Genomic DNA, 22,248 nt, shown 5'->3' with positions numbered 1-22,248 from the left:
GCTGTCTGCAAAAACTGGATTTGTTACCTCATGTCCAACAAGCCAATAATTACTCAAGAGAGACATGATCTATTTCAGATTGCACAAACGTGGTGCTCCATGATATTCAACAGATCTAACAGCCCAGCTCTCAGAACTTTAGCTATTTATACATTTTAGCAAGCAAAATGATTAGTGTTCATTAGTTACAAGTCACATGATTCTTTTACTAATCAGTATTCTGTCTTCTGCTGGTTAATGGTTCTCTCACCTCTGGTGCTCATCAATCCCGTGCTCAGCCTCTCTCCTTTGTGGGTTTTTGTGTCGGTCGGGATGTGCCCGGGCCGGAATTCCTTGTTACCCAGTGGGAGCACATTTCAGCACAATTGCTGAGCTATCTTCATTTGTTTCCTCCTTAACTTGGCAGTTCTGCCAGATGTCCTTGTGGCCCCTAAATTCTGCATTTGTGGTGTGCACTACGGGGCATCCGCTTGTCCACAGCAGTGCATCCTTCTTCCCAGCTTTGTTAACCTCCCCTGGCTCTGAGAACATTGAAGCCTGTCCAGCTCCAAACCTTAACAAGACAATTCTACCAAAAAATAATTTGTTTTTGGCGCACCTGGCCATCACTTAGAGCTTCCTGGCAGCTCTCTGTTTCACAGGCTCAGTCTCCTTTCTCATTGAATAGGCTGGAAAGCAGACAAAAATCAGACAACCATTCCTAAGAAAATCTCACAGATTCCACATTTCGCGACATCCAGGCCGCCCGGACGGGTGCGGGACGCCTGCCCGCCGCAGTCCCGGCTGTATCCGGCCGTTCCCGCTGCTCGGAGATTCCCGAGCGGGTCCGGGTCCCGGTCCCGATCCCAATCCCGGTCCCGGTCCCGGTCCCAATCCCGGTCCCGGTCCCGCCCCTCAGCGCCGCGCGCGCAGCGCCCCCTGCCGCAGGCAGCACGCACGCGCGCGCCGGCCCCGCCCGCGGGGATCGGCCGCCGCGTTCTCGCGAGACGGGCCCGCGGCGGGGCCGTGACGCGTCGCGCACCGTGGGCGGGCGGTCGGCGGCCCCGCCCCGGGGCTGCTCCGCGGCGCGCCCGGGGCCGCCATGGCGGCGGGGGACGTGGAGTCCTCGCTGGAGCTGAGCCTGACGGGCTCCGGGGCGCTCCCCGGCGCGCTGCCCCCCGCCCGCTCGCGCATCTTCAAGATCATCGTCATCGGGGACTCCAACGTGGGCAAGACGTGCCTCACCTACCGCTTCTGCGCCGGCCGCTTCCCGCAGCGCACCGAGGCCACCATCGGCGTGGACTTCCGCGAGAGGGCCGTCACCATCGACGGCGAGCGCATCAAGGTACCCCGCGGCCGGGCCGGGCCGAGCTGGGCTGGGCTGGGCTGAGGGGAGCGGAGGGGCAGCGCCCGGCACGGCGCTGCAGCGGCCGGAGAGCGGGAAGGCCGTGCCGCAGCCCTGGCAGGGCTCTGCCGGCCTTCGGCACCGCCGTGGCCTGCAGGTTCGGTTCGGCGGGGCCGCGTCGCCAGCAGCCGCGGCTGTGTCTGCCCTGAAACTGCTCCGCTGCCGGCCTTGCTCCTGTTGGAAAGGTAGTCACGGTGAAGGTTTCTGGGATGGTGAACCAACCCCTGCCGTAGGCCAGACCTTCTCGCGTCTTTTGTCAAATGCTGATCAGTAATTTATCATTACAGTGAGCTTGTATATAGATCTCTTAGCAGTAGTTTAGTCGTCCCTGTTATCAGCAGCGTTTTGTCTCCGAGAAATTCTGCATTTTTGTTCCTCGGGCATCACAGTGGTTTTAACCTTCAACACCACAGAGCTGTGTAGGTGCCACTGTTATGATCACTGTTTGATCATTAAAAATATTAGGAAATTGAATATTGTTCGGTATTGAGCAGTGTGTTTCAAGTTCTAATTTTTAGGATTCTGTTAAGTTTGCTGTGTGATGATTGTAAGCATCATTTGCAGAATACTTTGTAACAGCTTACAGATGCAGTTTGTTTACTGACATGGTTTTAAACAGGATCCCCATCTGCTTCTGTATTACAGTTTGTTTCTATGAGGAAAGCTCAGTTGTGCAAAAAAAGGAAGTTAACAGGAGTCTTGAGCATGTGCTTGGGCATTTATTATCATCAGGTCTTACAACTACAGCTTACAGTTATGTAGCTGAAAGCTATAGTTTTTCCTTGCTTATTTATTGATTAAAGAGATTATGGAGGTTATATAAGAATAGGCGAACCAATTTGCTTTCCTGCTCCTGTGGGATTTTTATCTCATATCCTTTTTCAATTGAAAAAGAAAGGTGAATAGGAGTTTTTGTTGGTGTTTTTTTTTTTTTTTTTTGTGGTTTTTTGTTTGTTTGTTTGTTTGTTTGTTTGTGTTTTGTTTTGTTTTGTTAGTAAAACCAGTGAGTAGAATTTCTCTGACAGCTGAAATTTTGTACTCCTTTGTCCAGACAGAGGAGGGACCTCCTGAGGGATATTGTCTTGTCAGCCCCATCTTATTCACTGGCATTTTCATCACGGCTGAATGATGCCTGACCTTTGCTGGAGAGAAGTGAAGAACATAGCATAATCCACAGCTCTTAGATGCCTCACATAGGTTATTGTGCCATTCTGATACGTGTGTTTCTGTAGATTGTTTTGCTGTATTTTTGAGAGTATTACCTGTAAAAGTTCTGGTTGAGGAAGGTGGAGAAGTGAAGGAGGCTCTTCTGAGAGACATTGTTTTGTGCAAGTTCTGTTTCAGGATTAAAGGAATAAATGTTGTCTTTATGGCCTGGACCCTACTTCTTAGTGGGAGTGTTTGAACTGATTTTGGGTGGTTTTGGCAACTTCTCTTAACTCCTCTTCACCTTTCTCACATGTAGCAGTCAGCTCCAGCAGCACCAGTTGAACCAGGAGAGAGAAGCTCTGATGAACTAAATTATTGTAGTCTTGCTGTGCCTTGAAGGGAATTTTTCCTCTTGCATCGAAGTAGGTTATAAAGCAGTGTCTTCTCCCTTCCCCCAGCCAGCTGGATGGTTCTTTCTTGTGCTGTTACAGCAGTAACTGTTTCCTTCACAGCTGGAAAAGTGCTGTGTCATTGGCAGGAACACAAGCACAGTTCTTCTCGCTGATGGTCTCCCACACATCCATTGTGTAGCATTCCAAGGCATAGGAACAAGTATATTCCTTGTACAGTAGGCTGACAGCTTCATATCAAACACTGATGCCTAAATGTGATGAGTAAATTAAAACTTTCAACAAACGGATTTGCCGCCTTCTAAATTTTCCTCTTCCTCAATTGATCTAAACATTGAAAACTGAAGAAAACAATGATGTCAGTCTTCACTGACCTACATTAAGAGAGCAAAGCACAAATGAAATTCAAATAAGAAAGTCTGAACATCATGTTCTGTACCTTTGAGCTATTCCAAATTATCTCCCTTTTTAAAGGAGACATAGCATCAAGACCAATTATGTTTTTACCAGTGTGTTATAAACCACACATACAAAGTGAGTCCTTGTTTAGAAAAGAGTCTTCCTGGACCACAAAACAGAATCAGAAAATGGGGTGTGATAGCTGAGGCGGTGTATTTAATATTTTTTATGCCATTTGTCTTTCCCAGGGAATGTGACCGAGTGATTGTGTACAGTTTTATTAGTTGAACCATGCTGTTAAACCAAATATTCAAACTGCATATTTTGAAGGGCTATTATAAAAACTGTGGTCCCCTGAAGATGGGTGTTATTGGACTAACAATGAAATAGTAATCTTAATGTTACTTCATCGGTGTACACCCATTAACATGAACATTTTCAGTGTTGTTTATCAGAATAGAAAATATTTGGGGTGAGAGGCAGAAATGGAACCATTTCGTCAAGTTCACCTTGAACAAGAAAAAAAAAGAAACTTCTGAAATGTGTAGCTTTCAACATTGAGAAAGGATTTACCTCTCAGTGCAAATGACTCAGTTGATAATGCACTTCAAGCTTGAATGCTGCATGTAAATGAAATTTTGGAAGAGCTGTAGTTTAAGCTTCACTTGCAAGTTATGTAAACCTTTAATTTAATTTCCCCATCTTTACCCAAGGCTGGCAGTACACTTGCTCCTTGCAGATCTCTGCTTGACTGAAGCATGATCAATTTCTGCTCTGTGAATAAGTTAGGGAGAGAATTGTAAGCTCACAGCTGCCTGTGAAGTCCCTCCTTAAATTAATTTGATATAGCATTTTCCAAGATTATCCATATGATTTCTTAATATTGTCTATACATAGGATTGCTTCAGTCTGTGCTTCTTTTTTCCTCAAATTTCTCAAATTCATGAACATGTTCTATGAGTTTCCTGACTTTATGATGTTTTATAGGTGCACAGAACTGGAAGTATGTCTCACTTGGGTGTATGACTGAGTCTTACCCAATTTTAGGTGCCTGTTTAGTCCAATTGTGCAGACTCATGGAGATGCTGTCAGTTATGTGTAGAGTGTAATACCATTGGCAAAAAGAGGGGGTTTATGTGGGAAATAGTAAAGGTAAGATGATTTCCAGAAAGTTAGAAATTCAGGTTCACTCTCAAATGAGACAGATTGCAACTGAGTACCATTTCATAGGATCAGAGCCAGGGCAACTTGCCTTGCTTTTCCTAACAATCTTAATGACCCTTTCAGAAGCAGCAGAGAGGTCTTTCCTAGTGTCTGGATCAAAAGCTGCAGAGAACTGGACTGGGCTACAAAATCCAAGCTGCTGTGATGTTCTCATGCAAATTCTCAGCTCCCCTGTTGCAACCAGTAGCTGCCATTCCCACCTGCTCTGGTCTGAGGTTTTCTTGAGGATGGGTGACCAGGGTTCAACATAATACTGCAGAAAAAGTCACACCATCTGAAACATCTTTTACTCTTTTCTTCAGTCTGTCACATGACTGATTCATAACATCCCGTGATTGACTCGTGGATCTGGATTGTCATCCTTGTAATAATTTCCAACCTGATGAACCCTGTGCTTAAAGATAAACTCCTTATTGACAGTCACTGGTATCAGGACTTTGCATCTGCTTCTATTGAGTTTCACCATATTTCCAATGTTGTAGCTTTCAAAACAATTTTATATGATAGTCCTCTCTATCACTGGTGCATCTTCTTGCTCTTAGCAGATTTCCCTTGCACTTGGGCTTCCTTTTTTTCTAATAAAAAGTCACTGGTTAAAATGGTAAACAAGACAACTTTCAAGATATTTGCAGTTTCTAAAGAAGTTTTACTGAAACATTTGGATCAAAGGAATGCAGAGCTATGGTAATGGGAGAACAATTTCAGCAATTACATAGTGGCTGTGACTTTTGTGAGAACAGATTAAATTTCAAATTTATCTTCATTGTCTGCAGAACACTTAGTATTCCTTGAGTTCTGAGTCTCAAGGAAAACTCCTTTCATTCCCAGGAGAAAGAACTTTCTGCTCAAAAGCCGAATCAAACTAATGCAACTGCCTCAGCCATTAGTGATCAGCTGTATAGGACAGACAGGGAGCTAGGACTCAGCTTTTTCCCAAAAAATCAAATGTCTTTCAGATGTTTCATTATCACTAAGGTGTGTGTGATAGAGCCACACACCAGTTTATTTCTGACAGTGTACAGGTAATGTGGTGGTGTAGGTGAATGGGTTCTGACTGCTGTGCACTGCAGTGTCTATCTCCTGAAGAGCAAGTTTGTGTAAACATTGCTGTCCACAATTCTGTAATATTCTTTACATGTCTGAGGGCTCCAGGCTTCCATTCCACAGGATGATCAATGTATTTAAAATTTCTATTAGCTGTTGCTTACATCGGCTGGTGCTGCAAAGCTTGTTTTATTTTGTTTCAATCTGGACCCCAGAAACTTGAAAGCATTTCAGTTCTTCTGAATGTCTTTCTATTCTGACTATGCTTCTAGCACCTGTGTTCAGTCTGGTTTGGACAGAATGGTGTGTACCTGGAAATGATAGTCACATGTTAAGTTAACAGGAGGTTTATACTTTAGTTTTTTTTCTTTAAGGCATGCCTAGATACTACAAACCATAGTATGGTCCCAGTTAAAGCGCTAAATAAGCAAGTTAGATGTTCATAGCAGGAGGGTTTGAGTCCAGCACACTGCAGAGAAAGATTTCTTTGTCCTGTTTTTGTTGGTGATGTTGAAATCAAGCATGGTTTGATTTCTTCCTACTTTTACATGGCAGTTAACAACAAAATTTTGGGGAAGATGAGATTATTTTTGGCAATAACAAAAATCATGTCAGCTGAGGGTTGTATTGGGAAGTAACGCTTATTGAATTTTCAGATGAAAGTGCTATTGCTAAGACTTAAGGATTTATTTTTATAAAAATCTTTAAAAGTACAGGTTCCAATAAACTTTCAAAAATTTGTAGTTTCTCTCAAGTGTCATCATTCCTCCTGGCCTCACTTGTGAGCAGCATTGAAAGTTAAAGTGTCTGAAATTGTGTGAAAACAAGTTACCTTCAGCACCAACTTGTCAATATGGCTAATTCAGAAGAGCAGATTTCTGTGACCATGTAACTCTTCTCACTACAGGTAATTTGTGTTATTTTCCAAGATGAGTAATAAAACATTTTTTCCTCTCCTTCTCTTTCTGTTTTCAGATACAGCTATGGGATACTGCAGGCCAGGAGCGCTTCAGGAAGAGCATGGTGCAGCACTACTACAGGAATGTCCATGCTGTGGTGTTTGTGTATGATATGACAAACATTGCCAGTTTCCACAGCCTGCCATCCTGGATAGAGGAATGCAAACAGCACCTGCTTGCCAATGATATACCACGGATTCTGGTTGGAAATAAATGTGACCTGAGAAGTGCTATTCAGGTGCCCACGGACCTGGCCCAGAAGTTTGCTGACACTCACAGCATGCCATTGTTTGAAACCTCTGCCAAGAACCCCAATGACAATGACCATGTGGAGGCCATATTCATGACACTGGCTCACAAGCTTAAAAGTCACAAGCCATTAATGCTTAGTCAACCCCCAGATCATGATGAAATACATATAAAGCCTGAACCAAAACCTATCACATCCTGCTGGTGTTAGGTCACATTGTCACTGGTTATCACCTTGTCTTGTTTGCAAGTGCTTCAAAATTATGGTCTTTGGCAAAGTTACAGGTTTTGGTAGCAACTATAGCAAATCTCTTTGGCACTTTATTGTGTTTTTTATTTTAATTTTTCCTGGTGTAGATGTGCCCATCTTATGCTCTTGCACTTTGTAATTGTACTTTTTGAATTACTAAAGTTTCACTATAAATACATGGGAACATACTTTGTCAAGTTTTGACAAAACAATCCTAGTTGTGCTCTTGCTGCCTGAGGTTGTTCTCATCACTTGTGGTAAGATGATAACTAGTGTGCCAGTTTACTAATACTTGTGGTTGCTACTTGTGTTGGAATAATGTAGGAGAAAGAGCCTTTTGTGACAACCAGAGAATTTGGGTTTTGGGTCAGCAGGTGGGGAGATTTTTTGGCATATGAAGGAATATTAGGTGGCCACTAGGAAATTAGAAAGCAGGTACCTTTTTATTATAAAAGCAAAAAAACACAGGTCTGTCAAAGTTTGGGCTGCCAGTGTCAGTGCAAATTGCTAGGTTTTGGCCAGTCCTTCCATTATGAACTTGGTCTGTTTCTTCATGGCAGTGGTAATGGAATTAACTAACTTCTCCCTACCTCTAGACAGTTATTTGATACTTAAAACTTCATTAATTTTTCATAATTAGCATGTGATAGCAAACTATGTTATGTTAACCAATGTTGTGGAAAGTACTGTAGCACAGGATTTGGGGTAAAATTGGGACTCTACCTGTCCACAAGTTCTCTGATCTTACTAGAATTCAATTATATATTTCTGAAGGTGCTGTATTTGAGTAGAGCGTCTCAGGGTAAGTAAAAACAGTTGAGTAAGTAAAAGATTGGGTGAATTTGGCAAAAGCATACTGCTTTTCAAAGATGGGGTTTGCAGGGCTTTAAGAGATTATGAGTGGTTCTCAGATATCTTGAAAAGCCAACTTGATTACATATTTCAGGAAAGGGAATGCTTAGGAATATGGTACATTCTTAAAATATTTCCAAACACAAACTAAATTGTGTCTTGAAACATGGAGTAAATCTACCAACTACATTATCCGTTACAGATTTTTGAGGGAAAACCTACATGTATGTGACTGTGTGTATGGCATTACTAATGTGAGCTAGTAGGGGTTAGATGAGGGAGAAAATTCCTCTTGGACCTCCTTTTTCTGTGTTCTCATAGTTGCAACTGCTTTTTTTCAGTCCTATCTGAAGATCAAGTTTCATAATAAAAATGGTGCTAAGTTGCACATAGTTGCATAAAGTGAAATGTAAGCCATAGAATGCTATCTATGACTTCATTCACGTGCCATGTCAAACAATGTTTTGTGACTTAGTTTTTGAAGTAAAAATGAAGATTTTTTTTTTTTAATTGGCAATGTATAGCATGTATTGCTTACTGGAAACTCAATGGAAGGGCTAGTTCAGAAGCTGCCACCCCGATGATCACATTAGAAACAAATTACTGAAACAAGATACCTGTTATTATGTAAACTGTTACAATTCCTAAAATGTAATTTAATTTCAATTTATACAGAAAAAAATGCATTGGCTTTTTTCTAGATTTTGGAAGAGCATTTAATTTGGAAGAGTATTTAATTTAATATGGTTAAGGTGTTTAAAAAGAATCTAAACAAAAGGTAGTACTTTTTCCTGTATAAAGCTGCTTCAGTTGTGACAGTATTTTTGCTTAGGAAACATTTGTAAAAGGAAGCTTTTGTATTCACTCTGAACCTTACATTACAAGAATTTACAGTTGTTTTAGAAACAATCACCTTTTTAACACTAGTGTCCTTAATGATTTCTTTAAGAAAATTATTGATCTTAAATTGATGTTTTTACTATGGTAAATAAATATGGTTTACAGTCCTGTTGGACAAATTGTTTTTCACTCATGTCCTTAATCCTTTTTCTGAGGATCCTTCTTAATTATTTGTATACTAAATATGTCAGCAAGTTTTTGTGGGGTTTTTTGTTTTGTTTGGTTTGGTTGGTTTGGGTTTTTGTTTGTTTGTTTTATTTGTTTGTTTGTTTTTAATAAAATATCCCAGAATTAAGAATTTTAAAGTCAGGTTGGGGATTGGGGTAAGAAAATCATGTAGCTGCAGTGTTACTGTTAAATTTGATCTGAAACACCTGCACATCTGTTAAGTTTTATTTGAGTTACCACAACTTGTAAATAAGGGCCCTCATGTCATGCAGATTGTGTGCAAATGGTGTTCAAGTGTGTAATTCCATGTTCAGCACAAAGCATGTTTTAATGGTTCTGCCATGGAGGCAGTGTGGTCAGTAATGCAGGATTCAGTGTTGCTCCCTGGCTTTCAGTGGTGATGTTCTGCCCGCAGGATGGATATCAGAGGACTGAATACTTTGTATGTGTATTTTCACTTTACCAGGCTGTAAAGTTGTGTTCTTTTGTATGTGTTGGGGGCAGGCGAGGCACAGTCCCAGAAAACTAATAAACGGGCTTTGCCACAAACTGCTACCACTTGTTTTCAATAATTATAACAGAAATTATAATGTAATGCCATATGGTTAAAAAATGCTGTGAGGTTGTTAGAGTTTCTAGTTTCTCTCTGTGTGGGTGACAATTTTTACAAAAAAGACTGTCACAATACTTGGACTACTGTCAGTGCTTTCTTGCAATGACTCTGGGTGATTTTGGGGCATCTGAAGCACCCACCTGATGGTTCAGAGGCATGTTCAGTATTTATTTCAGATTCCAAAAGAATGGGAAGTGAAACAACAGTTACAAAAATAGCAATTACTGACCCTTGGTTGTAAATCAAGACCCTAAAGGAGTCTTCTCCATTACTCTTCTAGTCTCATCTTGTTCAGAAATAAAACCTCTAACTTTTATTAATTTGTTGAAAGTCATATTTCTTGTCCCCTCTGTAAGTATTTTCACTTCACCAGAATGTATAATTCTAATACTCTTTTTTTTTTTCCAGAGTCCTACTCATGAGGTCTTTGACTGGTGTTGCTTAACATTGCAATTCCCAGATAAATGTAGAGCCATATGTTATTTAAAAGTAATAGTAATATTACTTTTAAATGGCAGTCTGGTTTTTCTATGGAAATCTGCACAACTCCAACACATAATCTTAAATCTAAAGTCATAAATAACATTAGAAGTTGTCATTATTCTAGGACTCACAGGACTCTCTGTTCTGAGGATGTCTCTGAGGATGTAGGATTTTTTCCTCCTTCCTCTCTTGATGCAGGGTGCCCAAAGGAGGCCTCGTTTATCCAGCTGAATGGATCATCAGTGAGGGCTGTGAAGAGGCATTGAGAGAGGAAGAATGGCTGCTGGTTTCCAGGGATGGTCTGGGAGTCACTGGGCTCTGCACAGCCTCCCACCTGCCAGATAGAGGTACATTCTGAGGGCAGCTCCTTGTGGTTCTGGAATCTATTTCCAGATTCCAAATCTCAAAGAGAGGCAAGTGGGAGCTGCCGGTCATCTAGGGACATGCCCTGAGGTGCACAGTCCCTGGGGGGATGTTACTGACATGTACTGTTATCTGCCTTGCTGAATCATCACTGCTTAATGGGATTCACAAATTACTGAATCCTTAGCTAATCATTTGGAATTAATGGAAAACAAATTTCCCAGCAATGCCAGTGATCATTTAAAAAAAAACAGAATAGAGCATAATCCTCTTCCTGGCCTGTGTTTAACAAATATGCTGCTCTGGTTAGGCAGAGGTTCTTCCCTCTGAGGGTGCTGAGGCGCTGGCACAGGTTGCCCAGAGCACCTGTGGATGCCTCATCCCCCGAAGTGTTCAAGGCCAGGCTGGGTGAAGCCCTTAGGATATGAAAACTAAGAGTCATAAGACCCTGATCTCAGCTCAGTACTTCCTTCTCTATTATTATTTTTTACTGTTTGCACTGCCTCTTTGGAAAGGTCACAGGCAGAAAAAAGACTGGTGTGAGGCAATATGCTAAACTCCCTCTTTCTGAAAATACTTAGTGATTTACTGCTGAAAACATCACGCTGGGCCTCTAAATCAGGAATCATAAAGCAGAAGCTGCACTTGCAAACCATTTGTCCTCTCCAAAGCCGGGTCATCCCCACATCCTTCACACCCACTACCGTACAGGAAAACACTTTGAATGCTCAGGGGGCTTTGAGGTGCTCCTTGCCCTTCATAGTCCTCTGTCCCTCAGATCTTTCTTCAGTTAAGGAAGGGCAGACAAAGAGAAAAAGACTAAACAGACCCTAAAATACATGAAACAGCTTTTCTATTTACTTCAAGGTATTTTTAACACACTTAAAATAGAGACAGTCAAGAGCTTCTGGCTTCAGCAACAAAAGATTCCGCTGCAGATTAAGAAAAGCATGTGCTAATCAGAGAGAGTTCTCAAGTTTTCTTGTAGATCCTCATGACTACCTTGGAGTGCTAGCTTCAATTCTGAGTTAATATCTGAGTCACTGTGATGCTGCTGTTAAAAAGCACAAATGCTGGCAGCCCTTGTCTTTTGCTTCAAGGCTCACAGTGCTTTTGTCAAATTGCATCTGACCCAAAAGAGCTCATTTCAATACTTTCATCTTTCATTTCAGTACTTTCATCTGTCACTAAATAGGTACATTTCATTCATATGCATGATGAGAGCAGAAGGTAAATAAATGAGATATATTCTCTCTATATATCCAAAATGATGGCCATAAAACATGTATATTCACATCACCATAGGCATGCGTACTTTTGCATCATAATGCAACACTTGGGGGAGTGCTGTGTGGAATTCCAGCTCTTTTTGATGTGTGGTACATGACACTGGTGGGATTCCAGCTCTAGCATCTGCTTTAAGGCTCCAGCTCTCAGGCTTTACGGGTGAAGAAGTGCTGAATGAAGCAAAAACTTGGGTCACTTGGGGTAGGGAGGCTGCCTGCATCAGACAAAATTAGAAACACAGAGGCAACTGCTGTAAGATATGCTTAGAGCAAAGAATTTGGAAGCTGAAAACACCATCTGTCATCCTGAATCAGTCTTATGGTTATTGGGTGGGGAGCAAGGGCTTAGCAATATTCGCATGTACTGTTCCACCTTAAACATAACATATAATAACAACCAATTTTGACTAAAGAAGAAAGTGATGAGTGTAGTTAAAAACAGAGGGGACAGAAGACAAAGGATGAAACATGAACCATGAAACAAAGTAATTTTAAATAAAGATTACATAAATGTCAAGTCAATGAAAGAGAACACGCATTTCTGTAACTTTGAAGCTGTAACTACCAAAAAAAAGAGGAAGGGAAGGGAAGGGAAGGGAAGGGAAGGGAAGGGAAGGGAAGGGAAGGGAAGGGAAGGGAAGGGAAGGGAAGGGAAGGGAAGGGAAGGGAAGGGAAGGGAAGGGAAGGGAAGGGAAGGGAAGGGAAGGGAAGGGAAGGGAAGGGAAGGGAAGGGTGCAGCAGCTCAGAAAGTGCAAGTGAAACTGCAGTTTGATAAAGTGTTTGGGTTAGACGTACCTGAAGAGGTGCAGAAATGCAGTTCCTGTTTTTATGGAGAAGCACCTAGGGAAGGCTGGGAAATGCTGTTTGCTTTCATGGGCTTCCCTCCTCAAGGTAGAGGTAAAGTCAACAACTTTTTCCCATACTTACACACTGTGGGTGCTGGAGAATCAAGGAATCGTATCTCAGTTTGGAAGGGATCAAAAAGGACCAGTGGTTGTACTCTATATTAAAGGTCCTTTCCAACATAAAGAAATCTGTGGTTCTATGATCCTAGGAAACAAGAAATCACACAGTCTGACTCCAAAAAATGCATGTTGGGTGTCTTATATTAGGTGGGGTTTCTACTGAGTAAAAAAAAAACCCAACCAAAAACCAAAAGAGGGAATATTCTTCCTCTCAGCTGCAGGCAAATACCACTTCCTGTTTTCAGGACATATCTGTATTTTGATTAATTAGTCCTACTCCTGTCCTTTCCCACTCTTTTAACGCTCTCTTCTGTAATCTGCCTTTCCCTTGCATGTTTAATGAGCAAGACCTAGTGTTCCCCACTCAAAATATTTTAGGCCAGTTCATCTACCTATAGGGAAAATTTACTTCAATTTCCAACTACTTCGTGCAAAATCAGGGTGGGCTATGGAGGCACACAACTGTGACTTTGTATCCCCTGTTTTCTTTTGCCAGGAAAGGGGAAACACACTTGTGCCCAGCAAAGGCTGCCCTGACCCTGAGCACCAGCAGCTCAGCAGCACGAGGGAAGAGCTGCACCAAACATGTATCTATGAAAAATAAAAATTCAGAAACAAATAAATAAAAATATATACAAGTGTATGTATATACGTTTTTAAAATCCCAAACAGGTTTGTTGTCAAAGAAGTGCCTGAAAGGGTTCCCTGATCCTCCCCATGATGAAGATCCCTCCTCTTTCCCTTCTCCTCTGCACCTCCTGCCCCTTCTGTTGGGGAAATGACTTCAAAAAATTCTTTGCCCTTAGTTGAACATTAACTTCAGAATCAGCTTCCCTGATTAACCTTCTGATTACACTGGGTGATTAACTCTGGCCGCTGCTCAGGGCAGGCTGGCAGGCGTGGCCTTTCTCCACCCGTGGAGATCGTGTGCCTCATTCTGTGCGGCAGGGAATAGGGTAATGTTTGTCTCAGCCTGCTGGAGGTAAAGAAGTTTTTTTGATGTAAATGCCTTGTCTTTGACTTAATGCAAGCAATGCTGGCACAAGGTGAGCACAAAATGCTTGGGTCAGTAACGGGGGTCCATAACTCCACCTGAATTCCACCAGTGAAAGCTGCGGGTGACACAAGCCATGGAATATCCCTGGAGATGCAGGCAGGCTCTGGGAAGGTGCTGCACCTCGCATGTAGAACGGGCTGCTAAATATAGCACTGGAGACTGCAGTTGCAGGAATTTATTTCCTGCAACACTAACCAAAGAGGAGTAACATTAAACTGATAATCAGTTTCCACCAATTTCCATTCTGCAGCTGTCATTTTTCTGGAAACCCCCACTTTTGTAGAAAGAACTGTTGAAATCATCTGTCTGTGAATGACCTGCAATAGTTGCACCACTGGAAGGACTGTGTAGGAAGTAAGCCATCTTATAGCTGCTCATAAATCAATTGCATACATTTTCATCCAGAAGCAGTACAGAGCATACTTCTCTTTTACACCCTAAGACTTCAGAGTGTGCTGCTAAGGCTGTTTCACAGCCAAATGAGTACCTGCCACACCTGCCACTTAATGCCATATCAAAGGCTTTTAAAGCTGGTCTGGGTACTTGGATTGTGTCCCAGAGCTGTGCCAGGAGGACCTGACCTGCAGCAGCCATGGTGGCACTGTCACCCTCATCCCAGGAATTATCTGCCTGAGCTGATGGAAACAGCACAGCATTTGAAAAAGGACTGGTGACCTCTTGCTTTGCACTCTCACAGTCAAAGCAAATTGCCCTGTTCACCCAGCAGTCAAATGCTGTTGAATTATGCTCAGTATGTCACACTGCAAGGACTGTCATGGAACAGCACTTCTGGATGGGACCATAACTCCCAGAAACGATGCAGAGGCCAAGGAGTGCATTGTAGCAATGCAAAATCTGGTTTAGACTGACCAGAGCCACTGCTTTCAGCTATCAGTGAGCCCAATACTCTTTGAGGGTGTCTGACTCTTTAAATGTACAAGAAGAGCAGTTTGTGCCAAACAAGAAGAAACTCCCCAGCATTTCATTGCAGATGGTGTGGAGCTGTGCCAGAAGCATCTGAGGACAGGGAGCGCAGTCACACTGGGTGCTTTGATGCCTGTTGACAGGCACTGTTTCAGAGGGAAAAGCACAGCATCCCATTTTGAATCACGTTTCAATTAATATCTTAAAGCAATTCAAACATTAACACCTTCAAATGAACAAGACACCAGCTGTGTTTTGGTTGGCATAGGAGGGGATTGCACTAGGTGATCCCCAGACATCCCTTCCCATCTCAACCCTTCTGTGGCTCTGCAGGCAAGGTAGTGAAGGTATTTAGAGCCAAAGTCAGGAAGAATTTGGCTGCTGTGGCACATAATTAAGCCCCCAGTTGCCAGAGCAGGACCTGCAGGCTCAAGCTGCTGGCCCAAGCACCCAAAGCTGGGGACAGCTTCCCTGGCTGAAGCTGGGCAGCGGAGGAAGCAATGTGTGCCCTGAGAAGGGCTGTGGAGGGAGCCTGCTGCTTAGGGCTGCTCTCTCAATCTGAGATATTCCCAGACATTAATAATTTTAATGGTTAAGGTCAGCAACAGACACACCTTACACACACAGAGGGGTGTCTCTGTTCACTGGGACTTCCTCAATATGTGGCTGAGTATTCCTCTCTTCCAGATTACAAAAAAACCTCGTGTAACATCTTGGCAGAATCATCACAGAATCATAGAATTGTTTGGAAGTGACCTTAAAGATCACCTCATCCTGACCCCTCTACCAAGACAGGGACACCTTCCACTAGACCAGGCTGCTCAGAGCCCCATCCAACTTGGCCTTGAGCTTTGAGTGATAGGGCACACACAGCTTCTCTGGGCAACCTGTGCCAGTGTGTCACCACCCTCACAGCAAAGAATTTCTTCCCAATATCCAATCTACACCCACACTCTTTGGTTTAAAGCCATTGAGGTATTGGAGTCCCTTTACCAGCATTATGAAAAGGAGTTCAGTCCTTAGAGATAAAAAAATAAATCAAGAACTACTCTTCTCTTGGGATCATGAAAGGCACCTTATTTGCTGCAATTAGAGAAGTTTTATATGAGATCATTCCTGGAGTTCCATGCCCCATGGTGGGTATCACTTATCCTACTATCCACTTTCTCAAGATGGGAACTTATTTTCCAGGCCCTGTTCAAATGCTGTGCTAATCTGTACCAAGGGTTAAGTCACCTACCACTCCCTGCACAAGGCCTGCAGGCAAGATCAACACTTGACATTCACCTAAAAGTGAAACAGAAAGTACACATGGGAATTCTGTGTACTTCAGGATATGACAGGATCTGACTGGAAGCTGTAGTTCCTTGGTCTGGAGGAACTACCAGAGGTCCCCTAAAGAAAATACACAAAACACCTTTGTCTAGATCTGTAATAAATTTTAGCAAAATAGGCCCTAAAATAAGGATTTCTTTTAAACTTTCAACCTACAAAGTCAAAATAGGAAAACTTGAACTGAATTTAGATTATTCAAGTTACTTCATAAGTGGAGCTACTGCAGCTCCAGTTCCTGCCACACTCTACAGTTACACTTCAATGCTAAAACTAATTGTACTGACATAGGTACAGCCCACAGAAGCCACATTTTGACAGAGGTACCTGAATGGCACTATTAAGGTTTCATATCAAAAACTTTACTTGCCCCCACTCCTACCAAGAAGAAAAGGAAAACACTCTGAAGCTCAAGAATGAAGGGTGTCCATCATTATCATCCCAATAATTCATGCAGTAAGAGGGAGAAATCGAGAGAGCAGTTGAAGAAAAAGGAATTATATTTAACATTTAAATGCCTAAGGCTAGCACTGCTACACAAATTACATGATGCATTCTAGTGAAATAAGACATGATTTAAGTACAAAAGCCGGACTAAAAAAATGCTCTCACTTTCCAGTAGCAATGAGGTATTTTCACTGTACAAAGTCTGAAAGTACAAAATCACCTGCAGAAGTTTCCCTCTGCACTATGAGCTCTGCTCAGCGCTGGGCATTCACTAGTTCACCCTGTGTGTGTTTTTCAAATGGCCAAGGAAAAGTGCATAACCATCTTGAAAGATTAAGAACTGATCGCATCTCTCTTGCCACATTTGAACAAAATCTTCAGCCACTTTTTCAAGTCATTCTGATGTATGGTGGAGGTTTGGATGTGTCTTCTTCTGCATCTACATCCTGGGCTGGAAACTGATCTGTGAAGTTAAAAATTCTCCCCCCAGGGCCTGTGTGAGAAAAGGAAGCAGAAACCATTAAACATGGTATAGACAGACGTTTGCAGAAAATCCTGAGTTCCTTTGGTTATCAGGATTTTGGCCTGGGATGTAAACCTTATTCAGAATGTTCCTTCATCCTTGGTGATCATCCAGATATGTGGAGGCAAAAGAGTTACTCACTTTGCACAGCACAAATCATTTCCACAGCCTGATTTTGGTCCTCACTGGGCTGCAACCATTCCTATGGAAAAAACAGCATCATCAAATACCTCACCTGGAAATTTGTTCAAGAAGACACACTTGAACTCATTCTAAAAGTCTGTGCAGTCCATGCCTCCTAACATGTTTTAGTTGGAAAGTTTAAAGCAGCCTCACATTACCCACTTGGTGTCTTTAGTCAGGAACAGCTGCCTTGTGGCCTGCACCCTTTAATTCCTTACCAAACCAAATGGTTGGATGCACATGTTTAATAACACAGCGCAGAACTGCTCTAGCAGAGAAGCAGTTGGCATTTATTTACTTACTGAGCTCACTTAGCAGAGATGCTGTGGGCCCCATCACTTGAGGCAGAGTCCTTGTGAATGAGGAGTAAATTACATATGTCAGCACCCCAACACTGCACACACAGCACTGCAGATACTTTTATTACTGGATTTGAAGTTCCAGCGTGTAAGGACCAGTAAGTCTTTGTAATGCTGCACCAGAAGCAACTGGTGGCTTAAAGATGAGAGGAAGAGTTTTTGAGGATAGCAGGAATTTATGGGAAACGGGGCCACAGTAGCTGCAGCACAAATGGTTTGCAAAACAGAGATAACTTGTATTAGATCTTACATGAGACTGTGAATAAGAGAGAGATTTTTTTTCCTTTAAAGGAAAAAAATATAAGAAATACAAAACTCTTCTAATATCCCACTTAATTTCTTACAATTAGCCCTGCATGACTGAGGTAAGAGCTGAGACTAGGTTTATAGGAGAAAAACACACCTTGTCCCAGGTTTCTTCCCCTCCCACCGACACTCAGTAGAAATAAGCTTGTGCCCTGGGCTCCTCACTCACCATGCCAGTTACACTGTCATAGCAGGAGCAGCGTGGAAGGCTCCTGCACCCCAGGTAAGCCATGGCCAGCACAGAGAAGGCGCTGCAGACGGACGCAGCCAGCATGGCTATGTTGGCACCCTTGACAACTGCACTGAGGATGAACCTCTGCAATCATAAAAGGAGACAAAGCCATATTTAAAAAGTGACACATTCCACCAAAAAACAATCTAATGATTGCATGATAGGAGATTGATTTGTAGTCGGTGTTGTTAAAGATTTTTCTGCGTTCTGAAAAACAAACCAGGTATGAAGCTCAAACAGAGCAAGCAGTGAAATAAGGCTGCTGACTAAATGTGAGATGCTATGCAATGGCATTGGTTTTGGAAATAGCTTTAACAGTGAGTTTTTAAATAGCTTTAAAAACTCAAGGAATGGCTGCTCTTCTTCACACTGAATATGAGAAACATTGTTTTGCTGCACTGCGCCTTACAGCAGCCTGCCATTTTGATTTGTCCTGCAATAAACTAATGGTCAGCTTCATCTCTCTGGAATGCCTTTACCCCCACAGCAAGCAATTGCTTGCAGACTGGAGACACAAAAGGGCTTCATTCCTTCTCTACAGCTTTACTGTAGAAGACACACTTGAAATAACACCAGGTTTGACCAGCTGACCTGTAACTGCTGTAACTTCATCACCTGAGGTGCTTGTTGGAAAGATCCCAGCCTTGCAACCACTGTCTCAAACCAGGCCAGGGATACTCTCAGCACCTTTCCCTGAGCAGCACCAGTATTTTTTCATGGTTTAGCCCACACCACCCCTTTGCACTAGAAGTCTGGTTCTATTTGTAAGCCACATCTGGCACTGCCTGCAGATTAAGGGTGGCATGTTCCCCAGCAATAATCATGATATCAATACTTACAGTATGGATAACATGGACTGGGGCAGAACTCAGCTCCTCCTCTTCACCATAGCTCAGTGTGAAGGAGCTATAAACTATTACAATGAAGATGGCAAGACAAGAGATTATGGAAGCAACTATCAGTACATTCACCTAGGCAGACAGAGAATTTTAGTGAGAAAAAGAAAGGGAGCAGGAATCAAAGCTGTCCTTGGGCACATACAAGCATTACAGCTTTGACCTACCATAACCCTACAGCAACCCCAGCAGCAACAGGCACTTAGAAGCCAAACACAGAGAAGTAGAGGTTTTCATAATATTGAGTATCTGAGTTACAGCTGAGTCCTGAATATTAATCAGAGGTGCTACTTAAAACCCTCTAATTTGCATACAATATCCTCCCTTGGAGTTTACATGGCTGGAGAAACCTGCCTAGGAAATGCTTAACTCTTAACTCATTCCAAGTTCTAGTGTAGACAGTGCTTAACAACCTGAAGGACCACCAAAAGAAAAGCACTGAAATGAAGTGTTTTTACAAAGTTTTGCTTTTTATTAGACCCAGTGCCTGTCTGCTGCAGCAGAAAGCAAGGTAACACTGCATCCTCCTCTTGGCTATAAAGACAGCAGCTTTTATGAAGCTAACTCAAGGAAATAAGCTCTTAATTCTGTAGGAGGACCAGTCAGCTCATTCCCTCCTCAAACTGTTTTTGATTGCCCCAGCATTTTGCCCCTGCCCCATACACACAAACACCCATCTGCCCCTCTAGCTTACAAGAACTGGATTCTTCCTCTGCGAGGAGAACAAAGCCAGGACGCCTGGGACTCCCATCACCTGTAGAGCGCAAAAGGAGATGGTAGCTTGGGAGACTAGCATCAGATTTGGAAGATAAACTGCTACAGAGCAACAGAAAGTAATGAAAAGTGTTTTCAAGGCTCGGATCAGAGTAACTGCTGCGTCAGAAATGGGAAGAGAATTGTTCATTTCTTCTGTATTTAGCATCTCCTGGATGCAGGACATGGGTGACATGCATCTTGCCCACTTGCTACCCACACAGCCTTGCTACCGCTGACCAGAGCTTTATGGGTCAGGCAAAATAATGAAACTGATTGAATAAGTCTGATTTGAGGTGCTAAACATGCATGTTGCTTTGCAAGTCCATGTGCATCTTGTAAAGGAAAGAAAGATATTAATGAAAGGAGATGGGCAGCCTCTGCCCTGGAGAGAGCTCTTCAGTGTAATTTCCTTGCAGCATGGCTCAGCAGGGTAAATCAGGGTGCTGAATGCCAGGGAGCAGGGATACTTCTCTCTTGCCCACTCCTCACTGCAGTACCAAAATGAGGGGCACTGTGCTGTGGGACAGAGATCAGCACCCAGATGTTCATCTGCCTGAACAGAGGATGAGGTGTTCCCCTCCTAATCTTTGGTGATCACTCTGCTTCTGCAAAAAAAACCCCTGTCAATTGTCACTATGTCCCATTTTCTACATTATCCAGCAGAAATGTATTTAATTTAGTTCCTTCAGAGGAAAGTCTGCTTGCACTCTTCTGCCTATACCATCATAAGGAAACTTTTATTAATTGAGTTCAAAGCATAAAACAAGGGAAGAGCTGGCAAGAAATCCTGGCTTCTCTCCCACCCCCAATATAAGTACTAGTAGGTACCTACCACTGCAAAACAAAGCATAGAACATAGAGTAGAAGTTTACCATGCCAGCCCAAATTGGAGCTCTGGTTTTTCCCAGCTGAGACTCTGTTCTGAAAATGCCATCTATGAACCCACTGGTGACACAGACCGTGCTGAAGGCAATCTGGAACATCCCCAGCACGACCATGCTCCTCTGGTTAAAGATGAAATATCGATACCGATCCATTCTGCTCTGATTCCCACGTAAACCCCCGAACATGGAGACTGGCGAGCTGCACCAGGGCCTTCCAGGGTGGGAGAATGGCTCTTCCTAGGCAGGAGAGAGAGACAGGATGATCAGCACCCGCGGGCACCGGCTGGCGCGCAGCGCCGGGAGCAGAGCGCAGAGCTCCCTCCCCAGCGTCCCAAGGCGAGCGGCCTCTGGGAAATCCCCGGCGCTGCTGCGTGCCAGGGCACTGGGACACCATTCCCGACAGGACACCATTCCCGACGGGACTCCATGCCCGACGGGACACCATTCCCGACGGGACACCATTCCCGACGGTTCCGGAGCGGAATGCGCCGCCGTCACCTCAGACCCCACCGCCGACCTTCCCCCTTCGGGCTTTCCGCTGCCCACAGCGGCGCAGGGGCCCCCAGGCTCTCTCCCATGTGGAAGTGAAGCTCCGCACCTCTCCAGGAAGGCGCGGCTGCTCCCTTGGGGCAGCCGGCACCGGGCCCCGATACTCCCCCTGGCTGCTGCCGGTCATCGCACGCCCTCTCCAGGGGCAGCTCCAGCTCCAGCTCCGTCTCCCGTGTCCGCCTGTGTCCCCTTGTTCCGTTCCGATCCCGCCGCGCCCTCACCTGCAGCGGCACCGGCCCGGCCGGCGCTGGCCGGGCAGTGTCGGAAGAGCTCCTGCTCCGCGGCCGGGGAAAGGAGCTCCCAGCCTGCGTGAAAAGAAGCCGGCGAGCCCGGGAGAACCAGTGCCGGGCCGTGACCCACGCAGGGACGCGGCTCCTCCGCCCGCCCCCTCCCGCCTCGCCGGCAGCCGGGAGCGGCCGCCCCGCCCCGGGCACCCCGGGCAGCCGGGACTGGGCCTTCCACTCATCCCTTCTCCGCAGCAACTGAGCCTTGCTTCTCTCCTTTTCCCCCCTGCACTGTAAGTGCTGCTTCACACGATACACATTTGCGACACTGTGAGCTGGGGAAGGTGGCACAGGTTGCTCAGAGGTCTTGTTGGATGCAACATCACTGGAAATGTTCACGGCCAGGCTGGATGGGGTTTTGAGTAACCTGGTCTAGTAGAAGGTATTGCTGCCTGAGGTCGGGGAGCAGAACTAGATGACCTCTAAGATCTCTCCCAATCTAAGCCATGTTGTGACTGTAAGATTCCATGAAACTCCATACGTATTGTTAATGACTTGTGTGATCGGTTCTTCAGCGCCCACTCTCTGTCGGAAAAAGAACCTGCGCTGCTAGACAGAAAAAGAGCTTGGGAGTGCCCTTGATACAGCATGAGCCAGTGTGTGCCCAGGTAGCCAAGAAGGCCAAGGGCATCCTGGCCTGTATCTGGGATAGAGCAGGCAGCAGGACCAGGGAAGTGATCATCCATCCCTCTTACTTGGCACTGGTGAGGCCCCACCTCAAGTACTGTGCTCAGTTGTGTGCCAGCCACTTTAAAAAGGATTTCGAGATGCTGGGTTGTGTCCAGAGAAAGGCAAAAAAGCTCATGAAAGGTGTAGAA

At 44.1% G+C, this 22,248-nt stretch overlaps 1 protein-coding gene across 1 annotated transcript; it reads left to right on the top strand.

Annotated features, from left to right (window-relative positions):
- Nucleotides 1-1,056: 1,056 nt before the first annotated feature.
- Nucleotides 1,057-9,846, top strand: RAB33B (RAB33B, member RAS oncogene family). Its single transcript, XM_084204515.1, has 2 exons — nt 1,057-1,324; nt 6,586-9,846. Exons 1-2 carry the CDS (start codon nt 1,082-1,084, stop codon nt 7,027-7,029), a joined length of 687 nt encoding a protein of 228 aa, XP_084060641.1. The 5' UTR covers nt 1,057-1,081; the 3' UTR covers nt 7,030-9,846.
- The last annotated feature ends 12,402 nt before the right edge of the window (nt 9,847-22,248 follow it).

Source organism: Fringilla coelebs (assembly GCF_963513975.1).
Source record: "Fringilla coelebs genome assembly, chromosome: 4".
In the NCBI taxonomy this organism is placed as follows: domain Eukaryota; kingdom Metazoa; phylum Chordata; class Aves; order Passeriformes; family Fringillidae; genus Fringilla; species Fringilla coelebs.
This window is presented reverse-complemented; position numbering and strand designations above follow the sequence as displayed.